The 22,791-nt window shown below is 37.8% G+C and overlaps 2 protein-coding genes across 4 annotated transcripts; both read left to right on the top strand.

Moving 5' to 3' along the window:
* Nucleotides 1-963: 963 nt before the first annotated feature.
* LOC109207300 (transcription factor bHLH48-like) lies at nt 964-6,642 on the top strand. 3 transcript variants are annotated; one of them, XM_019370190.1, is made up of 7 exons: nt 964-1,819; nt 2,028-2,150; nt 2,248-2,313; nt 4,663-4,731; nt 5,101-5,172; nt 5,997-6,207; nt 6,293-6,642. In XM_019370190.1, the coding sequence occupies exons 1-7, from the start codon at nt 1,367-1,369 to the stop codon at nt 6,328-6,330; spliced, it is 1,032 nt and encodes a 343-aa protein (XP_019225735.1). In that variant the 5' UTR covers nt 964-1,366; the 3' UTR covers nt 6,331-6,642. The 3 variants fall into 3 exon arrangements, with proteins under 3 accessions (XP_019225735.1, XP_019225738.1, XP_019225736.1); XM_019370191.1 differs by having other exon boundaries at nt 965-1,819; nt 6,000-6,207; XM_019370193.1 differs by lacking the exon at nt 2,028-2,150.
* A 4,194-nt stretch (nt 6,643-10,836) lies between these two features.
* Nucleotides 10,837-14,344, top strand: LOC109207299 (putative pentatricopeptide repeat-containing protein At3g13770, mitochondrial). The gene is made up of 2 exons (XM_019370189.1): nt 10,837-11,353; nt 11,975-14,344. Exons 1-2 carry the CDS (start codon nt 10,867-10,869, stop codon nt 13,117-13,119), a joined length of 1,632 nt encoding a protein of 543 aa, XP_019225734.1. The 5' UTR covers nt 10,837-10,866; the 3' UTR covers nt 13,120-14,344.
* Nucleotides 14,345-22,791: the final 8,447 nt, after the last annotated feature.

Here is a 22,791-nt window from a genome sequence, read left to right as displayed (position 1 = left end):
CCCGGCGATTTTAAAGGGGGGGAGGAGAATAGATTGCAACACCTCTCTCCTTGTCCGAGCTGTTCGAGATCGATAGGGCAGGGGATTTTAGTCCCTGTCAACGCATTTGATTTTTCTTTTCTCGATGCGCTGCCTTCAACTCCGGTGTGAGTTGGATTTTCTTTTTGGTGTTTCTTTGGCTTCGATCCAGGAAAAACTAGGTATCTTCACTAGGAAATCTCCACAGACGGCGCCAAATTGTTTGACTCAAAAGTTGTTAAACACTTTCTAAGCAAATCAATCAAAAGAAATGAAGGGGTAAATCATAGTTAATCATAATTAATACTGGATCGAAAGACAGAGTAGTTGCAATAATATATTGAACAGACAAAGTATCGGAATGTTTTATTGATGGTAGAAATTTGCCCTGCCTCTCCTCAGAGAGGTCCAGGAAATTACATATGTTTTCTCCCCTTCTTAGCTGATGAAAAATGGAGTTTCTATCCTTTCCGGTAGGTCAAGGATTCTGCTCTCGGAGCTCTGCTGCCCTTTTTCGGGTTATTGGAGTATTGGAGAAGAAGCAGAGGGTCAGCGCCCCTTTCTCTTCCTTTTTTCCTTGCCTTTATAGTCGTAAAACTTCTTATGCTTGTCATGATTTGTCGTGATTAGGTCGGGGAGATTTCTTCCCTCCTCGAGAGGCCTTTGCCTCGTCGCTTCTATAGAATATAACGATGATGAGATGGAGTCAACTTTGTTGACTTCTTTCATAAGATGATTGGGGCAGGGTCATCGTCACCGTGGTCGTGTGATTAGATTTTGACCAATACAATTTCGAATACTTCATAAAAAGAATTAACTTAATTAGCACTTATCATACTAAAAGAAATCTAAATATTTAAGAATTAAAAATTGAGGTTCAAATCCTTAGAAATAAGCCCTACTACCCCTACTAACCTCCAGCTTATTATGTAGCCTTTAAAAGAGCCGAAGCAAACGTTGCTTTCCCATATATAACAACAATTTACTTGCAGGGCATCGGCATCAGCATCAGCTGTAGCAACGAAGAATGCCTTTTTAAGCAGACGAAAAGATATTTACCACCATTGAAGCTTCTTAAGCTCCATATTACTACAAAATTCTGAACCCAAAAAAAAAGAGAATATATATAGACCCTTCATTTTCACTCCTTTTTCCTGCCACCCCCATTTGAAAATCTTGAAGTATAATCCAAGTTTTACCCCTCTCTACAGCTCTTTGACTTGAAACTACTCAACTTCTCGGATTTAAGTAGACTATAATATATAGTTGGTCATTGGAAAGGACTCGCACTGTATTTTGATCCGTTGGTGCATACTTATTTTGAAAATTTGCCGCAAAAAGCTGTAAAATGGAGTCAACCCAAGTTAGATCCGCAAGTTGCGGAGGCAAAGCAGGAGAAACGGCAACTGGGTTTCATCATATTGGCGGTGAAGGCCAGAGCATAATAATGCCAGTACCAACGGAAGCTGCAGGAAATTCTTTTACTGCTTTACTTGAATTGCCACCAAATCAAGCTTTGGACCTTTTAGTACATTCTGACGAAATGGGTTCAGCTAAACTTTCCCTACGAGATACTCACAACAAGCCCTCCTACTCTTCATCTCTAATTGACAGAGCGTCCGCCGGAGAATTCTCAGTCTTCGCCGCCGGGAATTCGCCGGAGAATGGCTCATTTCTGCCCGACTCACAATTCGTGAAGATAGAACCAGTTGATTCTGATTCCAATCCTAATTCTTCTCCCGAATTTTCAAATCCAACTTTTGATCAGAAAACCACAAAGCGAAAAGAACGCCAGAAAAAGGTAAATTATAGTATGTGACATGTGTTTTTTTTAATATGTAGGAACTTATATCACTTCATTGTGAATTTGTGATTAATTTAGTATGTAATTTCACCTCAATTTTTATAACTATTTAATTATGAGGAATTATTGGTTTATCACAAAAAATGGCCTCAAAGGCTGATGTAGTGGTCAAGCTTAAATTCTGAATGAATTATGTGGAATTCAGGGAAAAGAAAGCAGTAGCAAAAAGAGCAAAAAATCAGAAAATGATACCTCAGAGAAGCTTCCGTATGTTCACGTCCGAGCAGCTAGGGGGCAAGCAACAGATAGCCATAGTTTAGCTGAAAGAGTAAAGTGTTTTTGCAGGATTAGTTCTGATAATGTTTTGTCAAATTTGGTTATAATGAATGCTAATCAAGGTTGTTTAATTGAATATATGTGTGTAGGCAAGGAGAGAGAAGATTAATGCAAGAATGAAGCTATTACAGGAATTGGTGCCAGGATGTAACAAGGTTAGCTGTTATCACTAATTATCAATTAATATTGTAGTAAGTTGTATTACCACTAATGCTTTATGGTAACTTTGATTTGGTTTATGATTAGTTGATGGGATTATTGAAGGGTTCTTTTTGATTTGCTGATTTTTTCACTTTTATGTGTGCTATTCTAGAATAGTTGGGTCGTTTTTGCCCTTTTTAATGAAAAAAGGTGGTCTCTTTTGCACCAAGAAAAGTGGTATTTTTGAAGTGTATTTCTTATTGTTCATTCAGCTTTTTGATTTGAACATGATGACCAATTACTTTTTACTGTGCTCCTTTTCTGAGGTTAATCTTGTCATTTCACTGAAGTTTTGTTTTTACTTTAGTTTTTGTTATTAGACTTTCATATGAATATGGAGAAAGACATTGAATCCACAAATATATATATTGCTCGGGTCCTTTAAAAGTGACGCTGGATGCGTGTCGAATTTCTCCAAAAGTAATGCTTTTTTGAAGAATCTATAATATTCTTGGAGGATCGTAGCAGTACAGACAAATATAATGTAGATGCTGCTATAACTTTGAAAATATGAAGGCCCTTTCCCAAGACATGTGTTGATGATGTCTTGCCGGATATAATATTTCATAATTTGCTCATATGATATAATGTAAGAGGAAGAAGGATGAACTGACATGTAGATTGCAACTTAATTAAGTTGTACTCTTTATGGGTCCGGTTGTTACCTACCTGTTGCAATTGAACTTGTTTTGTGGTCTGAGTTTTGTACCAAAACCTTCAAGCTTTTAATCAGTAACCAAAAGAGCTAGTTTGGTATAAAACACATTGTACAAGTTTGAAGTTGTGATGAGATGATCTGACAAGCCTTTATGCCAAACTTTAATTGATGATGAGGCGGCATTGCAAAAAACAACTGAAAATTAGACCAGACAGATAATCTTTGAGTTTTTTTCTATTTATTTCAGCACAGTATTGATTCTTTCAGATTTTATAGATAGAGGATTCTGTCTAAGTATAACAGCTTAATCAGTAACAGAAGTTCAAAAACCTCGGGCCAGCAACATGATTTTGGGATACTTACATATAATACCTGGTGTCATGTATCAAAATAGTGTATCAGTCGCACTATTTATTTGTGAAAGATTTTAGTTATATACACTGATAATATATAAAAAAATTATACTATCAGAATCAGTGCAATTTAACTAATTATAGTAAGTTACTTTACTACTCTATTTTCAAGTTACTATATCAGGCTTATGAAGGGAAACCTTGGAGCAATGATAAAGTTGTCTCCGTGTGACATATAGGTCACGGGTTTGAGCCGTGGAATCAGCCGCTGATGCTTTCATTAGGGTAGACTGCCTACATTATATCCCTTGGGGTGCGACCCTTCCCCTGACCCTGCGTAAATGCAGGATGCTTCGTGCACTTGACTGCCCTTTTTATATCAGGCTTACCATAAAAAGTTACTTGTGTTAAAATGCATAAAACATAAAACTCTTTTAGGAATAGGGGTAATTAATTCAAAGCCAATATAGTACTTTGGGATTCTTGATTGATTGAATTTGGAGTCTTCTAAAGGGTCGTATGTAGGTACTGTATAGCGTCCACAGAAATAATTAAAAACTGCAGTTTACTATTTTTAGAATAGGTAAGTTGAACCATAGAAAGGAAGACCTATTTTGCCTTACAATAGTTTGTTCTTCTTCCCAGGCAGTTAATACAGTGTATGTTTGCCTTTCTTGGCAGTGAGGGTATTCACCTGGTGGTCCATATATATATATATATATATATATATATATATATATATATATATATATATATGGCATTATTTCTCACGGCGTTTGGATCAAACTGTAACCTTATACACATTCACCTACCGTGCTTATCATTTGCATTTGTTTATTAGATGTTTATACTTGATAGTTAGCTCTTTCTTGATTTTGATTATGAATAGTAGCTCATACATGAAATCTATGTTATAACTCCTTGTCAGAAAAATATTATAACTCCTTAAAATCTTTCAAAATAAATGAGAAACCAAAAAACATCCAACTCATGGGAAAAAAACCATTCAACAGGCAACAATTTAAAACTGATCTTGAGACACAAGTTTAACACGGATTTCATCTTATATTGATATTAATTAACTTTATCTCTAGAAAGTTTTATGCTTGTTCACATAAAAAGAAAGTATCTAAAGAACTAATTATTCGTTAAAGTATAATTTATCAGAAGTTCTATACATTTGATTGCTTTCCCTTTTTTATAGTGTAAGCACTTGGAAGACTGAAGTTTGCAAACAAATAATTTCAATCAAATTTAGCAGCGCATTGTGAAGATTGGACTATGTTTTGCAGATTTCAGGTACTGCGATGGTGCTGGATGAGATCATTAACCATGTACAATCCCTACAACGTCAAGTGGAGGTAAGACCTTGAAAATCCTCACATCTTATCTATTAGTGCGGAATCTTGGATTTTCAATATTTTTTGTTACTTCATATGTGAAAATTCCAATAATGATTCTTATTGTGCCTCCCTCTAGTTTGTAGTATTACATGGAGAGTAAGTCTGCTTTGGATAGTGAATACGTAGTATTCGGACCTTGTGGTCAAAGATAGTCATAGTATTCGTTTCGACGCATTTTTAGGAGTGTGGTCAAAGATAGTCATAGATCAAGGTTATCCCACTTAAAAAGTGAACGTTCCAAAAACTCCGTCGCCTATCTTTTTGTTTTAAATTATTTAAATAAGTGGTCTCTGTTCTTTTCCTGAAGGAGATTTGTTTGGCTTGCAGTTCTTATCAATGAGACTTGCTGCAGTAAACCCAAGAGTAGATTTCAACCTTGATAGTCTCTTTGCTGCAGAAGTAAGTTTTCCCTTTCTCATCAACTTCCTTAAATTGTGAGTTACATAAATAGTTGTATTATTGTATTTAGGGCTGTTAAATTTCTTGGTCCCCCCTTTAAAATTATAAAGGGCTAGTTTCAAACAACCTAATTGTCAGAAGAGTGGTCAATTGTGGACCAACCATTATTATCTGCCAGTCTGTGCACATTTACACCATAGAACTGTTCATATGGAACATGATCAGTTGAAGGGTTGCCTGTCACCATACCATAATGTTGTTAGCCTTGGGAGTTACCTTTGTCAGACTCAATTTAAGTGGGTCCTCAATTCATTAAATCAGTGAACAGAGAATTGGCAAGGATATCTCTATAATCAACCTTATCAAAAGTTATGAGCCATCTCACAGTGGTTTCTACAATGCTGGAAATGCACAAATATCTTGAAGTGTCATGTTTTGCTGCAAGATATTTCTACCTACTTATTAGGGATTAAGGCGTAATGGATTGACTGATTATAATGATTAACACCATAAGTTTGGATTTTGAATTCACTTGCTTTTATGCTTTATTTCAAAGTCTAGCTGTTTTGCTAGCTTTAGATTGACATCTGTTAATTGGCCTTAACGTCTAAACAATGTGATAATTTATGTTCATAACTTCAAATATGCCGAGGGTCTATCAGAAACAGCATCTCTACCCTCCCATGATAGGGGTAAGGTCTGCGTATTCACTACCCTCCCCCGACCCCACTTTTAAGTCCAAAATATCATACGTATAATAGTCTTTGTTAAAGAGAAAAGATAATTCCCATATTTAATAGTTTTCATTTGCTTTTGAAAAATAGCAGAGTGGTTCTATGGTGGATAGTAACTTCGCGGGCATAGTTGCTCCATTGATTTGGCCTGAGGGACAAAGCAGCAGGAATAGAAACCAGTATCAACAGCTGTTGCAAATTGACGAATTCAATCAGTCTGTCTGGGTTAGGGAAGAAGATAATTCTAGCTTCATTACTCCAGAGAACTCACTTTTGACTTATGATTCCTCTGCAAATTCAGGTAAATCCCGGTACTGGATAACAAAAGGAAATTATATGTCAAAGTAGAACCAGTGACTATTGTTAACTTCGCGGTATTGGTGCAGCTTCTTTGCACCAAAATCAGCTGAAAATGGAGCTATGAATGTAGAGGCAAGGCTTTTTACAAGTGGTAGCCGTGTATATATCGGACATAAAAGTTTATAGGAGGCAGCATTGGAGTAGAAGGTTAACATTATGAGTTTCCATTTCAAGTTGATCTCTGCTAGAGAGGGAGAAAATTAGTTGTATTCCCTATAAATATCTATAATCTCTATATGCATATGTAAATAGATTTGTCTATACTAACATAGAGGAGTCGTTCTCTCTGATACACTTGGTGTATGAGGACTGATTGATTCACAATTGTACTACAAGAACGATTATTAGCAATTACATTATTATGCAGATTAAACTATTTCGTTTGGTTTCTCTTAGAGTGTGTTTGGTACGAAGGAAAATGTTTTCTATGGAAAATGTTTTCCTGGAAAATGAGTGGTTTTATCTCTTATTTTTTCTTGTTTGGTTGGTGAGTGGAAAACTTTTTCCTTGTTTCGAAGCTCTCCCGGCTAAGCATCTGTTTATACTGATGAAGATCTTTTTCTTCTTTTAAGAGGAGCCGCTTCATCATCGTTTCCATCATCAACAAGGACCACTATGGCCGGTCCAGTTGGTGTTTCTTTCACATTCTTCTCCCCAGTCCTAGTTGAGGAGGTACATTTCCTCTTTGGTTTCTTGCTTTTGGGCTGGGGACTACGGGAGGAGGTACCTTCACTAGAAGTGAGTAGATTCACAAGCTCTCCTCCGGTTAAGGGTATTTTGCAGTACTCGTTCGGCTTCCACCTGGTCATCGAGAGCCTCGATATCAGGGCAAACAATGGATACCTTCGGAAGTCTTGTGTTGTACAAAAAGATAGTTAATAAGTAGATTCTAAGTTATGTTGAAAAATTGAAAGAAGGGAGAAAGAATATTTGTTTACCATGGTTTTTGGCTTTCCACCCAAATTTGGGGGCTATTTCTTTACACATTCGTGATTCCGGTGTAGTACTATTCAGAATTTTCTGCACCCATTGGGCTAAATCCTGAACCCCTGGTAATTCCCAATGAGTAGCTGGAACAAGAAAAGTGCAAGGTTAATCAAGCAAGAAAATCTTTTCAAATATGGAAAGGAAAAGATATCGGACTACTTACAAAGAAAATTCTATGATTCGGGAAAAACAGATGAGCATGATGACCGCATTTGTTAAGTTTTAGCACACCCCACGGAAGATCTTTGGGGAGTAGAGATTCATCATGTGAGCAAGAGTGAGGGTTTCCCTGGTCTTAGATCATAATTAGCGGAGGCAAGCCACTGTACGCCATACTGATGGGCCTGCTTGTTCCAAATAACTTTGGTACCGGTGACAATTTTAAAATTATTGGGTCGATTTCTTTACCCACTCCCAAACCAAAAGGATATGTATAAACATACATGAACCCTGGTTTGGAGAAGCTTACCCTTTCTATGTCACTAGGAGCGAAGATTTCAATATTGTTCCATTCGCGGTCTTCCTTCACAATAGGGATGCTGGAAAGACGAATGGAAGAAGGGTACCTATGAACGAGCTAGTATATATCACTTTTGGGATAAGCGAGATTTTTTTTGTTCTTGAAGATCAGATTTGGTGTTAAGTTGAAGGGGTATGATGGAGTTCATGGTAGGAAGTTCATACTCAACATCAATTTCTTTTGTTTTGTTCTTCTTTGGGCCTCCACCAAAGAGAAGACCAGAATTTCCGAGGGCAGCAGCGTTAGAAGAAATGATGGTAAGAAATTTGTGAAGAAAGATTTTATTGAGGAATTGAATTTTGCAAGTAGGTTTCTAAGGTAAACCAGAGAAGAAGAAAGAGGTGTAACGGTGGAGAGTAAAAATTATGAGTGATGAAGAAGTTTATAGACGGCAAAAATCATTGTCATAATTACCTCAAAAAGGGGAGAAATATTTGCTAAACGTGGGATAACATGTATTCCGGTCATTAAATGCGAACAGACGTGTATCCTTTCAAGTTTCAGAAACTTGCCCGCTAAGGAAAGAAGTTTTCTCTACTTTCCAATAACACTAAAGTAGTGTCACCAAAAAGTAGGGGGACGTGCTAACTGGTTTGTGAGAGTTGGACGAATGAGGAAGTGACACGTGGATATGAAGACAGGTAAGATGTGAGTCAGCAAATAGTTGATACCGGTTGCAAGCATGTGACTGGTGCTGGGTGAATTCCGAAGACAAGATAACCGATAACAAAGATTTGAAGAATTGATATCGGATAACATTCAATGAGCAGCCATTGCAGAGAATATCTGCATTTATAGCCAACTATTATGTAGTCATCAATGACGGTTTTATTCTCATTCAAGAGGAGTTTTATTTGGGGATCTTACTCTTTAAATATAACTATAAATAGGAGAATTTTTATCCATTGTTGGACACGAACCATTTTGTACACAAAAGCTTGAACTAGGTCTCGTTCTACAACGTCATTCTAGTACCTTATTCTTAATATTGTTCTTACTTCTATTACCAGAGAGATTAAGTTCATAGCCAGACTTGTATTTTCTTTGAAGTGTATTTTATAATTTTATTTCAGTTCTTATTTATTTTATATTTCTCGATCAAATTAATTCACGTGTCCATAAACCGCGTTTAACTATATCATTTTACTGGTAAACACTTATTTCGGGCATTAAATAGAAACGAGGCATGCCGTTTTACTTCTGGAACACGTCACTGAGATTCTGGAACAAGGTTTCAGACACACTTCTATTTCCCGCCAAAACTTCTTATCACTTCTCGTATAGTCATTAGTGATCGAAAAGTATGAGGGACTATCTGTATTAGTAAAAATTGGGCCTAGTACGTGGATAAATAAAGAGATTTTTTCTTTCCAATACCATATATGAAACCTTATTACCAAAAATGTTCATAGTTTCTAATTTACCCGCCCTGTCCATATTTTTTCTACAGTTATTATACCAATCATTAAATACTAATTAATATTAGCTGAATCTTCCTAATTTGCCGAGCTAAAATTGAGGAACAGAATATTCTAAATAGATTTGGCGTAAATCAGATCAAATCATATTCTTCCAGATATTCCTATTTAGGCGTGCTACAATTATGGAAGTAAATATTCTTCTAGATATTTTCCACCATTGACAGCCATTAAAGAGCTTGAAAGCTTTGAATTCAAATTTGGGTTTTCAAAAATCATTATTTGTTTGGATTGGGTGTTGTTGAAAATAATCGGGAATATGGTTTGGAGTTTATATCTCAATTTTGAGGGGTTTTAGTGAAGATTAGACTTGGTTTTGACTGAATTTCAGATTGAAACTCGAAGAAGAAGACATATTGCAGAAATTGTAGATAAATTGTAGATAAGTTGTAGATTATTTGTATTCTGATAGTAGATGCTTTATTTTCTATTTTCACAATTAAAAAACAGCTAAAACTTCTACAAATCTTCTGAAAAAATGCAATTATATCAAAAATCACAATTATGCTACAATTGAATGGGAATTAGGATATAAAAATTCAATGTACCCAGTTTGTAGATATTTTGTAGATGAATTGTAGATTATTTGTATTCTAATTGTAGATGCTTTGTTTTCTATTTTCACAAATCAAAAACGACTAAAACTTCTACAAAATTGCACTTGATGCTGCTAGAGGTCTGGAATACATTCATGAGCACACCAAGCCGCATTATGTGCATCGAGATATAAAGACAAGCAACATCCTTCTTGACGATTCTTTTAGAGCAAAGGTTTGTTCTGGTGCCCGGATTTTGTCTTTTTGGTCGTCAGTTTCGAACCCAAAAACATCTCATTGCCTTTGCTTTGCAAACAGATTTCAGATTTTGTTTTGTCAAAACTTATGGGGATAACGAATGACGGAGAAGCCTCTGCAACACGAGTTGTTGGAACCTATGGTTATTCTGATTGTAGATGCTTTAACAGCAGTACATAAACGTGGGTGAGAGTGAGGGTTTGGGAGAGAGAAACGTGGGAGGGGTGGGATATACGGTACCTTGAATTAAGGAGGGATATACGCTGCATTAATTGTACCCTTAAGATACACTATGGTATAGAATTGGTAATTTGGTATAGTAAGTGTAATTAAGTCAAACCTTAAACATTGAGGGTGATAAGGTTTCCTATGTGGCATATGAATGTAAAAAATCCTTTTTTTTGTTTCCTATTCGGTGTCCGGTACCCGCATTGGAGCCCGACTATATCCGGATTCGCGCCGCGTAGGGCCCCATTCGGGGGAAAACGCTCCCTACCAAGAATTTTTCCATACTCAAAGCTCGAACCCGAGACCTCTAGTTAAGGGAGGAGCAGTCATCACATCTTTGGTGGTGGATTACATTAATCTGACCTCCACTACTTATTCTGTTGTTTTTATTTTCTGATTTCTTTAATTAAAAAATAACCTAATTGTATTTTTATTTGAGAAAATAATTTAGATGTCTGAGTACAAAAAAGACGAAAAACAAAAAATCGCATATTTGGAGTACAATTTTCCAACACTATAGTAATTAGTAACCCCACCAATCCATAGTGAAATTATAAAGTATAAACAGATTAACCACATAGTCGAACCAAAACATGAGGAGGACAAGAACTCCATATTTCTATACGATTAAGCATGTATTTTCTTCCATAATAGAAAAGCCATCTTTTTACCACCAGACACCTACTTTCTGGTCATGTCCGTCAAATACTTCAGCTCTTGTAGCTCTAAGCTCCAATGGTCTCCTTTCAGAAGCCTTATTTGAAATGGCCAAACAAGGCCTTGAAGTGAAATTCAAGGAATACGATACTCGGTTAAACCAATGTATAAACCAAAGGGCTATAAGAGAAGGCCAAAGGGTACATACCCACATGATCAAAACCCATTATCAACCTCCAGTGTACCTCAGAACAAGGCTGATCGTTTTCTACATAAAATGCGAGCTTTTAGATGATACTAGGTGGGTGTTTGATGAAATGCCTGAAAGAAATGTTGTTTCTTGGACTGCTCTTATTTCTGGATATTCTCAGAAAGGGTATGTCTCTGAAGCTCTCCATCTTTTTGTTCAGATGTTGAGATCAGGTACTTCTATTACTTTGGGAAGTAGTTACAAATTTACCGATATATCTTCATATCAAACACGCTTTTGCACATTAGAAACTACTTAATTAATTAAGTGAAAAATGTATTTTGTACCATCTAAGCTTAAAAGACTAGTATGAACTGTTAACATGTTAATACTGGTAAGTATGAGGCTTGGTGTTGGTTGATTCAAAAGAAAAAGGAAGAGTGGATATGTAGGTATTGTCTCCTTTTGTGTTTACGGTTTATTTTAGAAACTGGTAGCAATATTGGTAATGAATGAGAGAGAGGCCAGCACTTAAATTTAAATGAAATTTGTGATGAGATAATAGGAATAATTCGATTTTGTTATCCTCTTCAATGACAATAAGTTGAAGTCTATTAGTTGCCTAAATAACTTCAGAATTTCTTAGTAAAGGGGTCAAGTTTAAAAAAGTTCTTTCTTCCTTAGAATTATTCAGTTGGTCTTGTAAGATGATTTTAAACAATTACTTGCATTTTATTGTATTTCTTAAGGTTAGAAAGTAAGGTAAACCATTAGGTTCACTCTTTACAGCTTCAATTACTGAGTAACCTTTTTTTTCCCTCCTTTGAGTAGATCATAACCAGAAAAGTTTGCAGGTACTGAGCCAAATGAGTTTACATTTGCAACCATGCTTACATCATGTATTGGTGCCGTTGGGTTTCATTTTGGGAGACAAGTCCATTGTCTTGTGGTCAAGAGCCCTTTTGAATCACATATATATGTGGGAAGCTCTCTCCTTGATATGTATGCCAAAGCTGGCAAAGTCCATGATGCTCGAGATGTTTTTGAACGCCTGCCAGAAAGAGATGTTGTCTCTTGTACTGCTATAATCTCAGGCTACGCTCAACAGGGACTAGATGAAGAGGCACTAGAGCTTTTCCGCAAGTTACAAGCAGAGGGAATGTCTTCCAACTATGTTACATATGCTAGTGTATTAACGGCCTTATCAGGATTTGCTGCAGTGGAACTAGGTAGACAATTGCATGCCCATATTATTCGATTGGAACTACCCTTCTACACGGTGCTTCAGAATTCTCTTGTTGATATGTACTCGAAGTGTGGAAACCTCGCTTATTCAAGGAGGGTATTCAATCAAATCTCTGAAAAAACTGTGAGCTCCTGGAATGCCATGCTTGTTGGATACAGTAAACATGGGATGGGAAAAGAGGTAGTTGAGCTCTTTGAAATGATGAGAGAAGAAAACAAGATCAAGCCTGATGGGATCACTCTTTTGGCTGTGTTATCTGGTTGCAGCCATGGAGGAATGGAGGATAAAGGTGTACAGATTTTCAACGAAATAAGTATTGGCAAAGACAGGGCCAAGGTTAGCATTGAGCACTACGGTTGTGTGGTTGATTTGCTAAGTCGAGCTGGCCAAGTAGAAAGGGCCTTTCAATTCATCAGAGAGATGCCTTTTCCACCAACTGCTGCAATTCTGGGTTCACTTTTAGGTGCTTGCTGGGCTCACCTGTGTGTTGATATTGGTGAAATTGTAGCCAAACAACTTTTGGAGATAGAGCCAGAAAATGCTGGAACTTATGTGATCCTCTCGAACTTGTATGCATCGGCAGGAAGGTGGGAAGATGCAAGAAGTGTAAGAGAGATGGTAAACGAACTGGCCATTGTAAAGGAATCCGGAAAGAGCTGGATTGGTCCTGATCTTATCCATAAAACGGAAAAGGATATTGCAAAACATAGTGGAATTAGCAGTAAGGATCAGGTAAGGTACTTATATTCCTGACTTTAGGCTGTCTGTCTTGTTTGATATGGATGTGAAAAAACATACCCAGTAAAATCCTTTGATATGGACGTGAAGTGAAGAAAAAAAGAAAATGCTGCTAGGACAACTAGCTTTGGCTTTTGAACTACTTTGCATATCCTTAGAAGGCATATTCAAGTGAAAATCCATGGACTCTGTGCTGGTTGTCGGAGCTGCTCCATGTGCCCCAAGGTAGAGCTGTGAAGGAGAACCATTTGCAAGAGCAGCTCAGTGTGATGAGTTACTGGGTAATTTCATATGGAGATCACTGGTAAAAGAATTCCAGTCTCGCTGAATTTTATGCCCAATGGGAGGATGGGATAAAACATATCATCAGGGAAGGCAACGGGGCGGTGCAGGTTAAAGCCTTTGTGTGGCGAGGTGGGGAAGTATGTATGCAGTGCGGCGCGTGGGCGGTGCGGGTTTAAACAATTTTCTTAAAATCAGAGAGGGCAAAGCAGTTGCGGGTTAAGGCCCCTTTCTTTTGAACTAAACATCTAAACCTACTCCCTTCTCGGTTTCTCTGGTCTCCGTACATTTTTGCCTGCTACAGCTGCACCAGTCTCGACTCTCACAGTCTCATTCTCTCTCTGCTCTCTGGTTTTTCCGTCCCTTTTTGACTTTGGGCTCACCATCTCGCTGTCTTGCCGGTAATAGTCTAACCCTACTACTTGTTTCTTATTTTTCCTATTGTTTTACTGAAATTTTTCTTGGTTGTGATCCGAATCTAACTTGTTGGAACCCAAAATTGTTTCTGATGATAGATGTTAGGCTTTCATCATCTGGGATCGCTTTTGTTTCCCTTTAATTTTTAGGGTTAAACCATTAAATTAGTTATACTTGCATTCACTACCATGAACATACACAAAATGCAAGCAACAAACATACAACCAAATAATTGTTGAGCAGAAGCTGAAGTTGGCTGCTACAAACTTGAAGCTGATCTTGTATTTGTCTCGGGAACGAATTTGGAACTGCATTTTTTGATTTCTTGTTGACTGTCATAACTCAATTATTTTTAATTTTTTGATTTCCAAGAAAGTTACATTTTTCTGGATTTACATAGATTGTTAATTTGATTGTCATTATTGAGTGTATTGATCCAGACTCCACTTGTGGGATTACACTGGATATGTTGTTGTTATTGAATGTATTTGGATCAGAGGTTGTGTCGAAGTTCGGTATTTGGTTGAACGGGGGTTGTTAATTTGATTCTCGTTATTAAATTCCCTTTTCTTGTGTTTTTTGCGTTTATAGATAAGTACGGAGTCTCAAGATGAAGAAAACTCATGGTTTCAGCTTCCTAGTACCTTTCTCATAAAGTTATTGGAACTAAAAATAGAAAATTGACTTCTAAAGCACAACATTTTAGACATGTGATGATTGATGGTGTTTGCTTTTTTGATAGTATTGTAATATTAGAATCTAGACAACTAGGAAAAGTGGGACAAGCTCTATATTAGAACATATTGCTAGATGTCCCAGTAAGCCACATAACTTGGATAGTAAGGATGGTTCAGGGGATGAACTTAAGCATTCTAGTGCTAAAGTTTTGTTCTCTATTTGATGAACTTGTTTTTGTTTGTAATTGCTGAACTTAAGCATTCTAGTGCTGAAGTTTTGTTCTTTATTTGCTGAACTTAGTGCTTAAGTTTTTTTTTGTTATGGATAAGCTTTTTCAAAAACATAAAAGGAAGAACAAGTCTATTTCCATTATTGTCGTTTATTTTCCTTATTTTAATTGAGTTCATTACAAAATATTATCTTCAATGTCTGCTAGATTAATCAGTAATTAATCACCTTTTTTTTCTATTGTTCTGGGCTTGTGGAAGCTGCGAACTTGGGGGTTTCATGGTTTTCTTTTTTTGTCTGTTGTCATCTTTGTTTTGTCGCTTGGATTCTTTATACCTTTCATAAAATGTGAAATTTCCCCAGGGTGATAGTATTGGTCCCTTGATTTCTGTACCCAATTAGTATTAAGCTTAGCCATAGAAGAAGAAGAAGAAAACGAAGGAGGAGAAAGGGGCTAAAGTTGTTTAAAAACTGGGTGCAAGTTAAAACTTTTTTAAAAAATGGGTATAAATTAAATGGGGGCGACCAAATAGGGCCGCCCGTGTACTGGAACTCTATCATAATATACTGGAGTTCCAGTATACTATGTTCGAAGTTCACATGTAAAAAATTTAAACCCCAGTATATTATGTTGGAATATTTTCCGGATTTTGAACAGTATTTTTGTTCAGATTTATCTTTATATTAGAAGTGGCTAAATTTCGATTACTTTTGAATATTTTTCAATTACCACTTGTAAATTTAGTTATTTTTGAATTTCACCCCAATTTTGGCCCCTTCATTTGCTTGCTGCTTTCAGGATGGAGCATATAATAAGTGAAGTAATAATAGTTAAGTGTTTGCTAAAAAGATTGAGGCACACGTCTGACCTGATGACCATGTGATGGTTTCTTAATCCATAATTATGTTTTGCTTAATTAAGCAAGTATTCAAATGGGATCAATCTTAGCGTATTACTTTATTGTGTACCCTATTTATTTAGACATATCTGCCTGTCCAATATTATATACTATTGTTTGGTCTGATAATTTTATATTGTTAGTGTATACAAATTACACTTTTTTCCTGTATGTAATTGTATTCTCAAATATATTGTCTGGTTTGATAATTTTATACGGTTAGTAATATTAGTGACCATCGTGTGCTTGGATAATCTTTAAGAAATTGTTTTATATTATTTGAAATCAACAATTTAATTTTAACAAACTTTTTTTGGGGGGGTTGAGAATTGAAATTGTTTTCTTGGACTTCTCATGTTATGACTTTTGGAAACCAAAATCTATTTTTTAAGCTAAATTATTTGTTTTTTTTTTTTACCCTTGAGAATGAAAGTTGTTCCCCTGGTTTTTCTCATGTTATTTAATTCTATTGGGGTTAGTGGTGGAAGTTTCGTTAAAGACCAGACACTATGGGATTAGTCAGACCCGAGAATTAGACTTGAAATATGGTTCAGATTTGTTAAATCCACATATGCTGTCGGTGCAATAAATAATAAAGACAAGCAAGCAAATGGCATTATTGGACTAGTGTATTAAGTATTCGTTAATCATGGGATTGGAATGCTCAAGAGTTAACCAAAGCAATGATTAATGTGGCACTATTTTGGGACAGCCAAAATCCTACTTTTAAGAGAGCTTTTTACTACATTAGGTCCTCTAATTTGGATATAAATATAAATTTACTCCACGGGATTGGTGTCTAGTGAAGCCTAACTAATTTTGAAGCGTTTATTAGCATGTGATAAAGGATTCTTTTTTTTTTTCAAAAAGATTTAGGGCCATGACTGTTACACTCTACAAATCCTTTTATTTTCGTGAAGTGTACTATGTATCCAGTTATTCATGAATAATTTATTATACGGCAAAGGGCTAAATATATTCTTGTACTATAAGAAAAATTTAAATATATTATTTATTACATTTTGGGTCCAAATATACCCCTTTTGTAATACCATTGATTCAAATATACCCCCTTCTGTTAAGTTTATCTACGGTGGACATCCAATATCCTACATGACACTGACATTTGATTAGGTGGATGTCACGTAGCATGCCACCTCAGCGCCCCTAATCCATATATAAAAGACTAAAATTTGAAATACAATATTTTTTATGGTAGTGATAATGGCGGCAATAGTGGTGGAGGGGCAGAAAATTTTAGTGGTGGAGAAAAAATAGAAGAAAGGAGTAAAATGGGTTAGGGGCGCTGAGGTGCCAAGCCATGTGGCTCCACCTCATCAAATGTCAGTGCCACATAAGATTGGATTCCACTTTAGACAAACTTAACGGAAAAAGGATATATTTAAACCAATAGTATAACGCTAAGGAAATATTTGGACTCAAAGTATAATAAGGGGTATATTAAATCTTTTCTGATAGTATACAAATATATTTGACCCTTTTCCGTTTGTTATATGTCAAATCTGAATAACGAGTTTAATGAGATTATTGATACATAGTATGCTTCTTTCATGGATTTTAATTGTTTTAATATTCTTTCAAACTTATCTTTTATTTCAATTCAAAAGTCTCACTTAAATAAAATTAGATTATTTCTAAAAGTAAGCTTGTTCCTTGCAATTAGAGGTGTGCATAAGTCGGGTTGGTTCGGATTTTCTAATTACCAAACCAAACCAATTGTATCAGGTTATTTTTCACGACCCAAAATTTAACCCGTCATGATAGCGCCTATCGAGGTACTAAGCAAGCCGACGTTTCCAAAACACTTTCAATATTTAACAGAAATGAATTTAAGACCTTTAAAATAACAGGAGTTTTTCATAAAAACGGGTAAAACCTAAAACATAAGTGCGAAAAAATAGCCCGACATTGGGTATCACTAAGTCATGAGCAAACTAAATAACCAGTCTAAGAAATAGTGTCTACTATAGTCTGTGTCAATACAAATAGAGAAGAAGTCAAGGAGGGAGAAAAGGACTGTGAACGCCGGGCAGCTACCTCATAAATCTCCGACAATCAATCGAGCACGAGATCAACGCCCACCGTGTCCGAAAATACCTGGATCTGCACATGAAGTGCAAGGTGTAGCGTGAGTACAACCAACCCAGTAAGAAACAATAATAAATAAGGAACTGAAAGATAGTGATGAGCTACACAGTTATAGTTCATTTTCAATAATCTCAGTAAGGAATAGCATGCTTTCAAATCCGACAGTTTGAGTCAAATCAGTTTTGTATAGTTTTAAGTTCAAGTAAAACCAGATATAAAATCTTCCCGGATTTCAAAGCAATGATAGCTAGCAACTAAGTGCAACAACAAATGAAAGCAAATACAACCTCTCAACAATCACTCAACTCTTCTCAACAACTCAATCACTCGGCTCTCAGCCCTCAGCACTCACACTCAATAGGTACCTACGCTCACTGGGGGTGTACAGACTCCGAAGAGACTCCTTCATCCCAAGCACTATATCGCTGCGTCGTGCAACCCGATCCATAATATATAATAGCCATAAGGCTCATTGCGGCATGCAACACAATCCACATATATATATATATATATATATATATATATATATATATATATATATATATATATATATATATAGCTCTAAGGCTCGTTGCAGCGTGATACCCGATCCATATACAAACAGCCCTCAAGCTCATTGCGGCGTGCAACCCGATCCATATACATACAACCCTCGCGCTCGTTGTGGTGTGCAACCCGATCCATATATACACACATAGCTCACAGCTCGGCACTCAGGCCCTATCTCAGTCACCAACCTCTCCAGTCCCCGGGCTCTCAGAAATCATATAAATCAGCCCTAACAGAGATAATAACATGTATCAACAAGGAACAAGAAGAAATGGAGGTATGATACGCAAGAAAAATCATAGCTGAGTACAAGACAGCAAATAGCAGCTAATTCAACAAGTACATGACCTCTACGGGTCCCAACAATGACATCATATAGCCTAAGAATGATTTCTAACATGGGTTTCAGTCAAATTTCTATAACACTAGGAGAACATATATCTAACAACAAGTTATTCAACTTTACAGTCCCACGTGACGGACCAAGTCACAATCCCCACGGTGCACGCCTACACACCCATCACCTAGCATGTGCGTTACCTCCATAGTAATCACATAGCACAACATCCAGGGTTTTATATCCTCAAGACAAGATTTAAAACAGTTACTTACCTCAATCCGAGCAAAATGCTACTCTAAAATGCCTTTGCCTCACGAGTCGGCTTCCGAATGTCCTGAATTTATCCACAAGTAGTACTATACAATCAATATAGGCTAAAGGAATCAATTCCACAAAAAAAATACTAAATTATAGCCAAAAATCCAAAATTCGCCCGAACCCAGCCCCCGGGCTCACGTCTAGAAATCTGACAAAAGTCACAAAACCCGAAAGCCGATTCACTCGGGAGTCTAATCATACTAAGTTTACTCAAATCCGATAACAAAATCCCATTCAAAACCTCAAAAATCTAACTCAAGAACACTTCCTTTTTTTCCAATTTTTCATCCCAAATCACAAATTAAATGTTGAAATTAAAGACATAATCATGGGATTTAGCCAAAACCAAGTAAGAATCACTTACCCCAATCAACTCCACGAAAATCCCTTTAAGAATCGCCCAAATCCGTGGTCTCTAGCTCAAAATATGAAAAATGGGTTCAACCCCTCGTTTTTTAAATTAGATATTGTAGCCTACATTTCCTTCTTCGCGAATGCGACTGTCCTCTCACGTTCGCATAGACCAATACGCCTGCCCCTCAACTTAACACTACGCGAATGCATCCACAGCTTTGTGAACGAGTCCATAGCTTCGCGAATGTGGAGCTTTACTAGCTCTACTCATCGCGAACGCGACCCCTGGTCCGCAAACGCATAGACCAATGACGTGGGGTCCCCAGCTGCCTCAATAACTCTTCGCGAATGCGACCCCTCTCCCACGTTTGTGATGCACACTCTGACCATACCTTTGCGTTCGCATTCTCTTCTTCGCGAACGCGAAGAACAAAATCTTCCCGGCTCACATTTACCCTTCGCAAACGCGAGGCTCCTCTCGCAAACGCTTAAGAGGAAACTAGATGAAAAACATCAGCAGCTATCAGCCATCAACCAAAGTCCAAAAATGATCCGTTAACCACCCAAAACTCACCCGAGACCCCCGAGACCTCAACCAAAGACACCAACAAGTCCCAAAACATCATATGAACTTAGTTGAATCCTCAAATCACCTCAAACGATATGAAAAACACAAATTACACACGGATTCAAGTCAATGAACTTCGAATTTTCCAAATTCTACAAACGACGCTGAAACCTATCAAATTACGTCCGACTGACCTCAAATTTTGCACTCAAGTCATAACTAACACCATGAACCTACCTCAACTTCTGAAAATCCAATCCGACCCCGATATCAAAAAGTCCACTCCCGGTTAAACTTTCCAAAATTCTAACTTCCGTCAATTCAAGCCTAATTCTACTACGGGCCTCCAAGTCACAATCTGGACGTGCTCCTAAGTCCAAAATCACCTAACGTAGCTAACGAAATCATCAAAAATTCAAATTCGAGGTCGTTTACATATAATTCAACATCTGGTCAACTTTTCCAACTTAAGTTTTCAATGAAGAGACTAAGTGTCTCAATTCATTCTAAAATCACTCCGGTCCCGAACCAACTAACCCAATAAGTCATTATACAGATGTAGAACACAAAAGAAGCAGAAAATAGGGGAACGAGACTATAACTCTCGAAACGACCGGCCGGGTCGTTACATCCTTCCCCTCTTAAACAAACGTTCGTCATTGAACGGGTCTAGAAACATACCTGGAGCCATAGATAGGTGTGGATATCTGCTCTGCGTCTCCTGCTCGGTCTCTCAAGTAGCCTCCTCCACGGTCCGACCTCTCCACTGCACTTTCACTAAAGTTATATCCTTTGATCTCAACTTTCGAACCTGCGGCTCCAAAATAGCCATCGGCTCCATCTCATAAGTCAAATCACCATCCAACTGAACCGTGGTGAAATCCAAAACATGAGACGGATTGCCGATGTACTTCCGGAGCATAAAAACATGAAATACTGGATGCACACTCGACAAGCTAGGTGGCAAGGCAAGCTTGTAAGCCACTTCCCCGATCCTCTGAAGTACCTTAAAAGGCCCAATAAACCGAGGGCTCAACTTCCCCTTCTTCCCGAATCTCATATCACCCTTCATGGGTGAAACCTTCAGCAGAACCTTCTCACCATATAAGACACATCACGGACCTTCTTAACTCTTCTATCTTGACTGCGCCGTGCGAAGTCGCTCCTGAATCAATTTGACCTTGTCCAAAGCATCCTAAACCAAGTCAGTACCCTATGATTAGCCTCGCCCGACTCAAACCAACCCACCAAAGATCTACACCGCCTCCCATATAAAGCCTTATACGGAGCCATCTGAATATCGACTGATAAATGTTGTTGTAAGCAAACTCCGCGAGCGGAAACAACTGGTCCCATGAACCACCAAAATCAATAACACAAATGCGTAGCATGTCCTCCAGTATCTGAATAGTGCGCTCGGACTGTCCGTCCGTCTGAGGGTGAAATGTTGTGCTCAACTCAACCTGAGTGCCCAACTCTCGCTGCACAACTCTCCAAAATTGCGATGTAAACTGCGTGCCTCTATCTGAAGTGATGGAAACTGGCACACCGTGGAGGCGAACAATCTCTCTGAGGTAAATCTCAGCCAACCGATCTGAAGAATAAGTAGTACCCATTAGAATGAAGTGCGCGGACTTGGTCAGCCGATCCATAATCATCCAAATAACATCGAACTTCCTCGAAGTCCGTGGGAGCCCAACTACGAAATCCATGGTGATCCGCTCCCACTTCCACTCCGAAATCTCTATCCTTTGAAGCAAGCCGCCCGGTCTCTAATGCTCATATGTTACCTGCTGACAGTTGAGATACCGAGCTACAAACCTAACTATATCTTTTTTCATTCTCCTCCACCAATAGTACTGTCTCAAATCCTGGTACATCTTCGCAGCACCCGAATGGATGGAATACCGCGAGCTGTGGGCCTCCTAAAGAATCAACTCCCGTAGCCTATCTACATTGGTCACACATATCCGGCCCTGCATCCTCAACACCCCATCATCACCAATAGTCACATCTCTGGAATCACCGTACTGAACCATGTCCTTGAAGACAAGCAAATGAAGATCATCATACTGGAGCTCTCTATGCAATCAAATAAGGAAGACCGAGAAACCGCACAAGCTAGAACCTGACTGGGCTCCGAAATGTCCAATCTCACGAACTGGTTGTCCAAGGCCTGAACATCGACTGTAAGAGATCTCTGACCAACAGGAATGAATGCAAGACTGCCCGTACTCATTGCCTTTCTACTCAAGGCATCGGCCACCACATTGGCCTTCCCCAGATGATACAGAATAGTATTATCATAGTCCTTTAGCAGCTCTAACCATATCCACTGCCTCAAATTGAGATCCTTCTATTTGAACAAGTGCTGGAGACTATGATGATCAGTAAATACCTCACAAGACACACCATAGAGATAGTGCCCCCAAATCTTCAATGCATGAACAATGGTAGCCAACTCTAAATCATGAACATGGTAGTTTTTCTCATGAGGCTTCAACTGGTGCGAAGCATAAGCAATCACTCTACCCTCCTACATAAAAACACACCCAATACCGATCTGAGAAGGATCACAATATACTATATAAGAACCAGAAGCTAATGGTAGAACTAGAACAAGAGCTGTGGTCAAGGCAGTCTTGAGCTTCTGAAAGCTCTGCTCACACTCATCCAACCACCTGAAAAGAGCACCCTTTTGGGTCAATTTGGTCAAGGGCGATGCAATAGATGAGAAAACTTGAACGAACCGACGGTAATAACCAACCAAACCAAGAAAGCTCTGAATCTCTATTGCTGAGGACGGTTTGGGCCAACTTTGAACCGCCTCTATCTTCTTCTGATTTTCCTGAATACCCTTACTGGACACCACGTGCCCCAAGAATACCACTGAACTAAGCCAAAACTCACACTTAGAGAACTTAGCATAAAGCTTCTCCTCTCTC

Source organism: Nicotiana attenuata, unplaced genomic scaffold (assembly GCF_001879085.1).
Source record: "Nicotiana attenuata strain UT unplaced genomic scaffold, NIATTr2, whole genome shotgun sequence".
Classification (NCBI taxonomy): Eukaryota; Viridiplantae; Streptophyta; class Magnoliopsida; order Solanales; family Solanaceae; genus Nicotiana; species Nicotiana attenuata.
The sequence above is the reverse complement of the archived record's forward strand: the minus strand, read 5'-3'. Positions and strand labels throughout refer to the sequence as shown.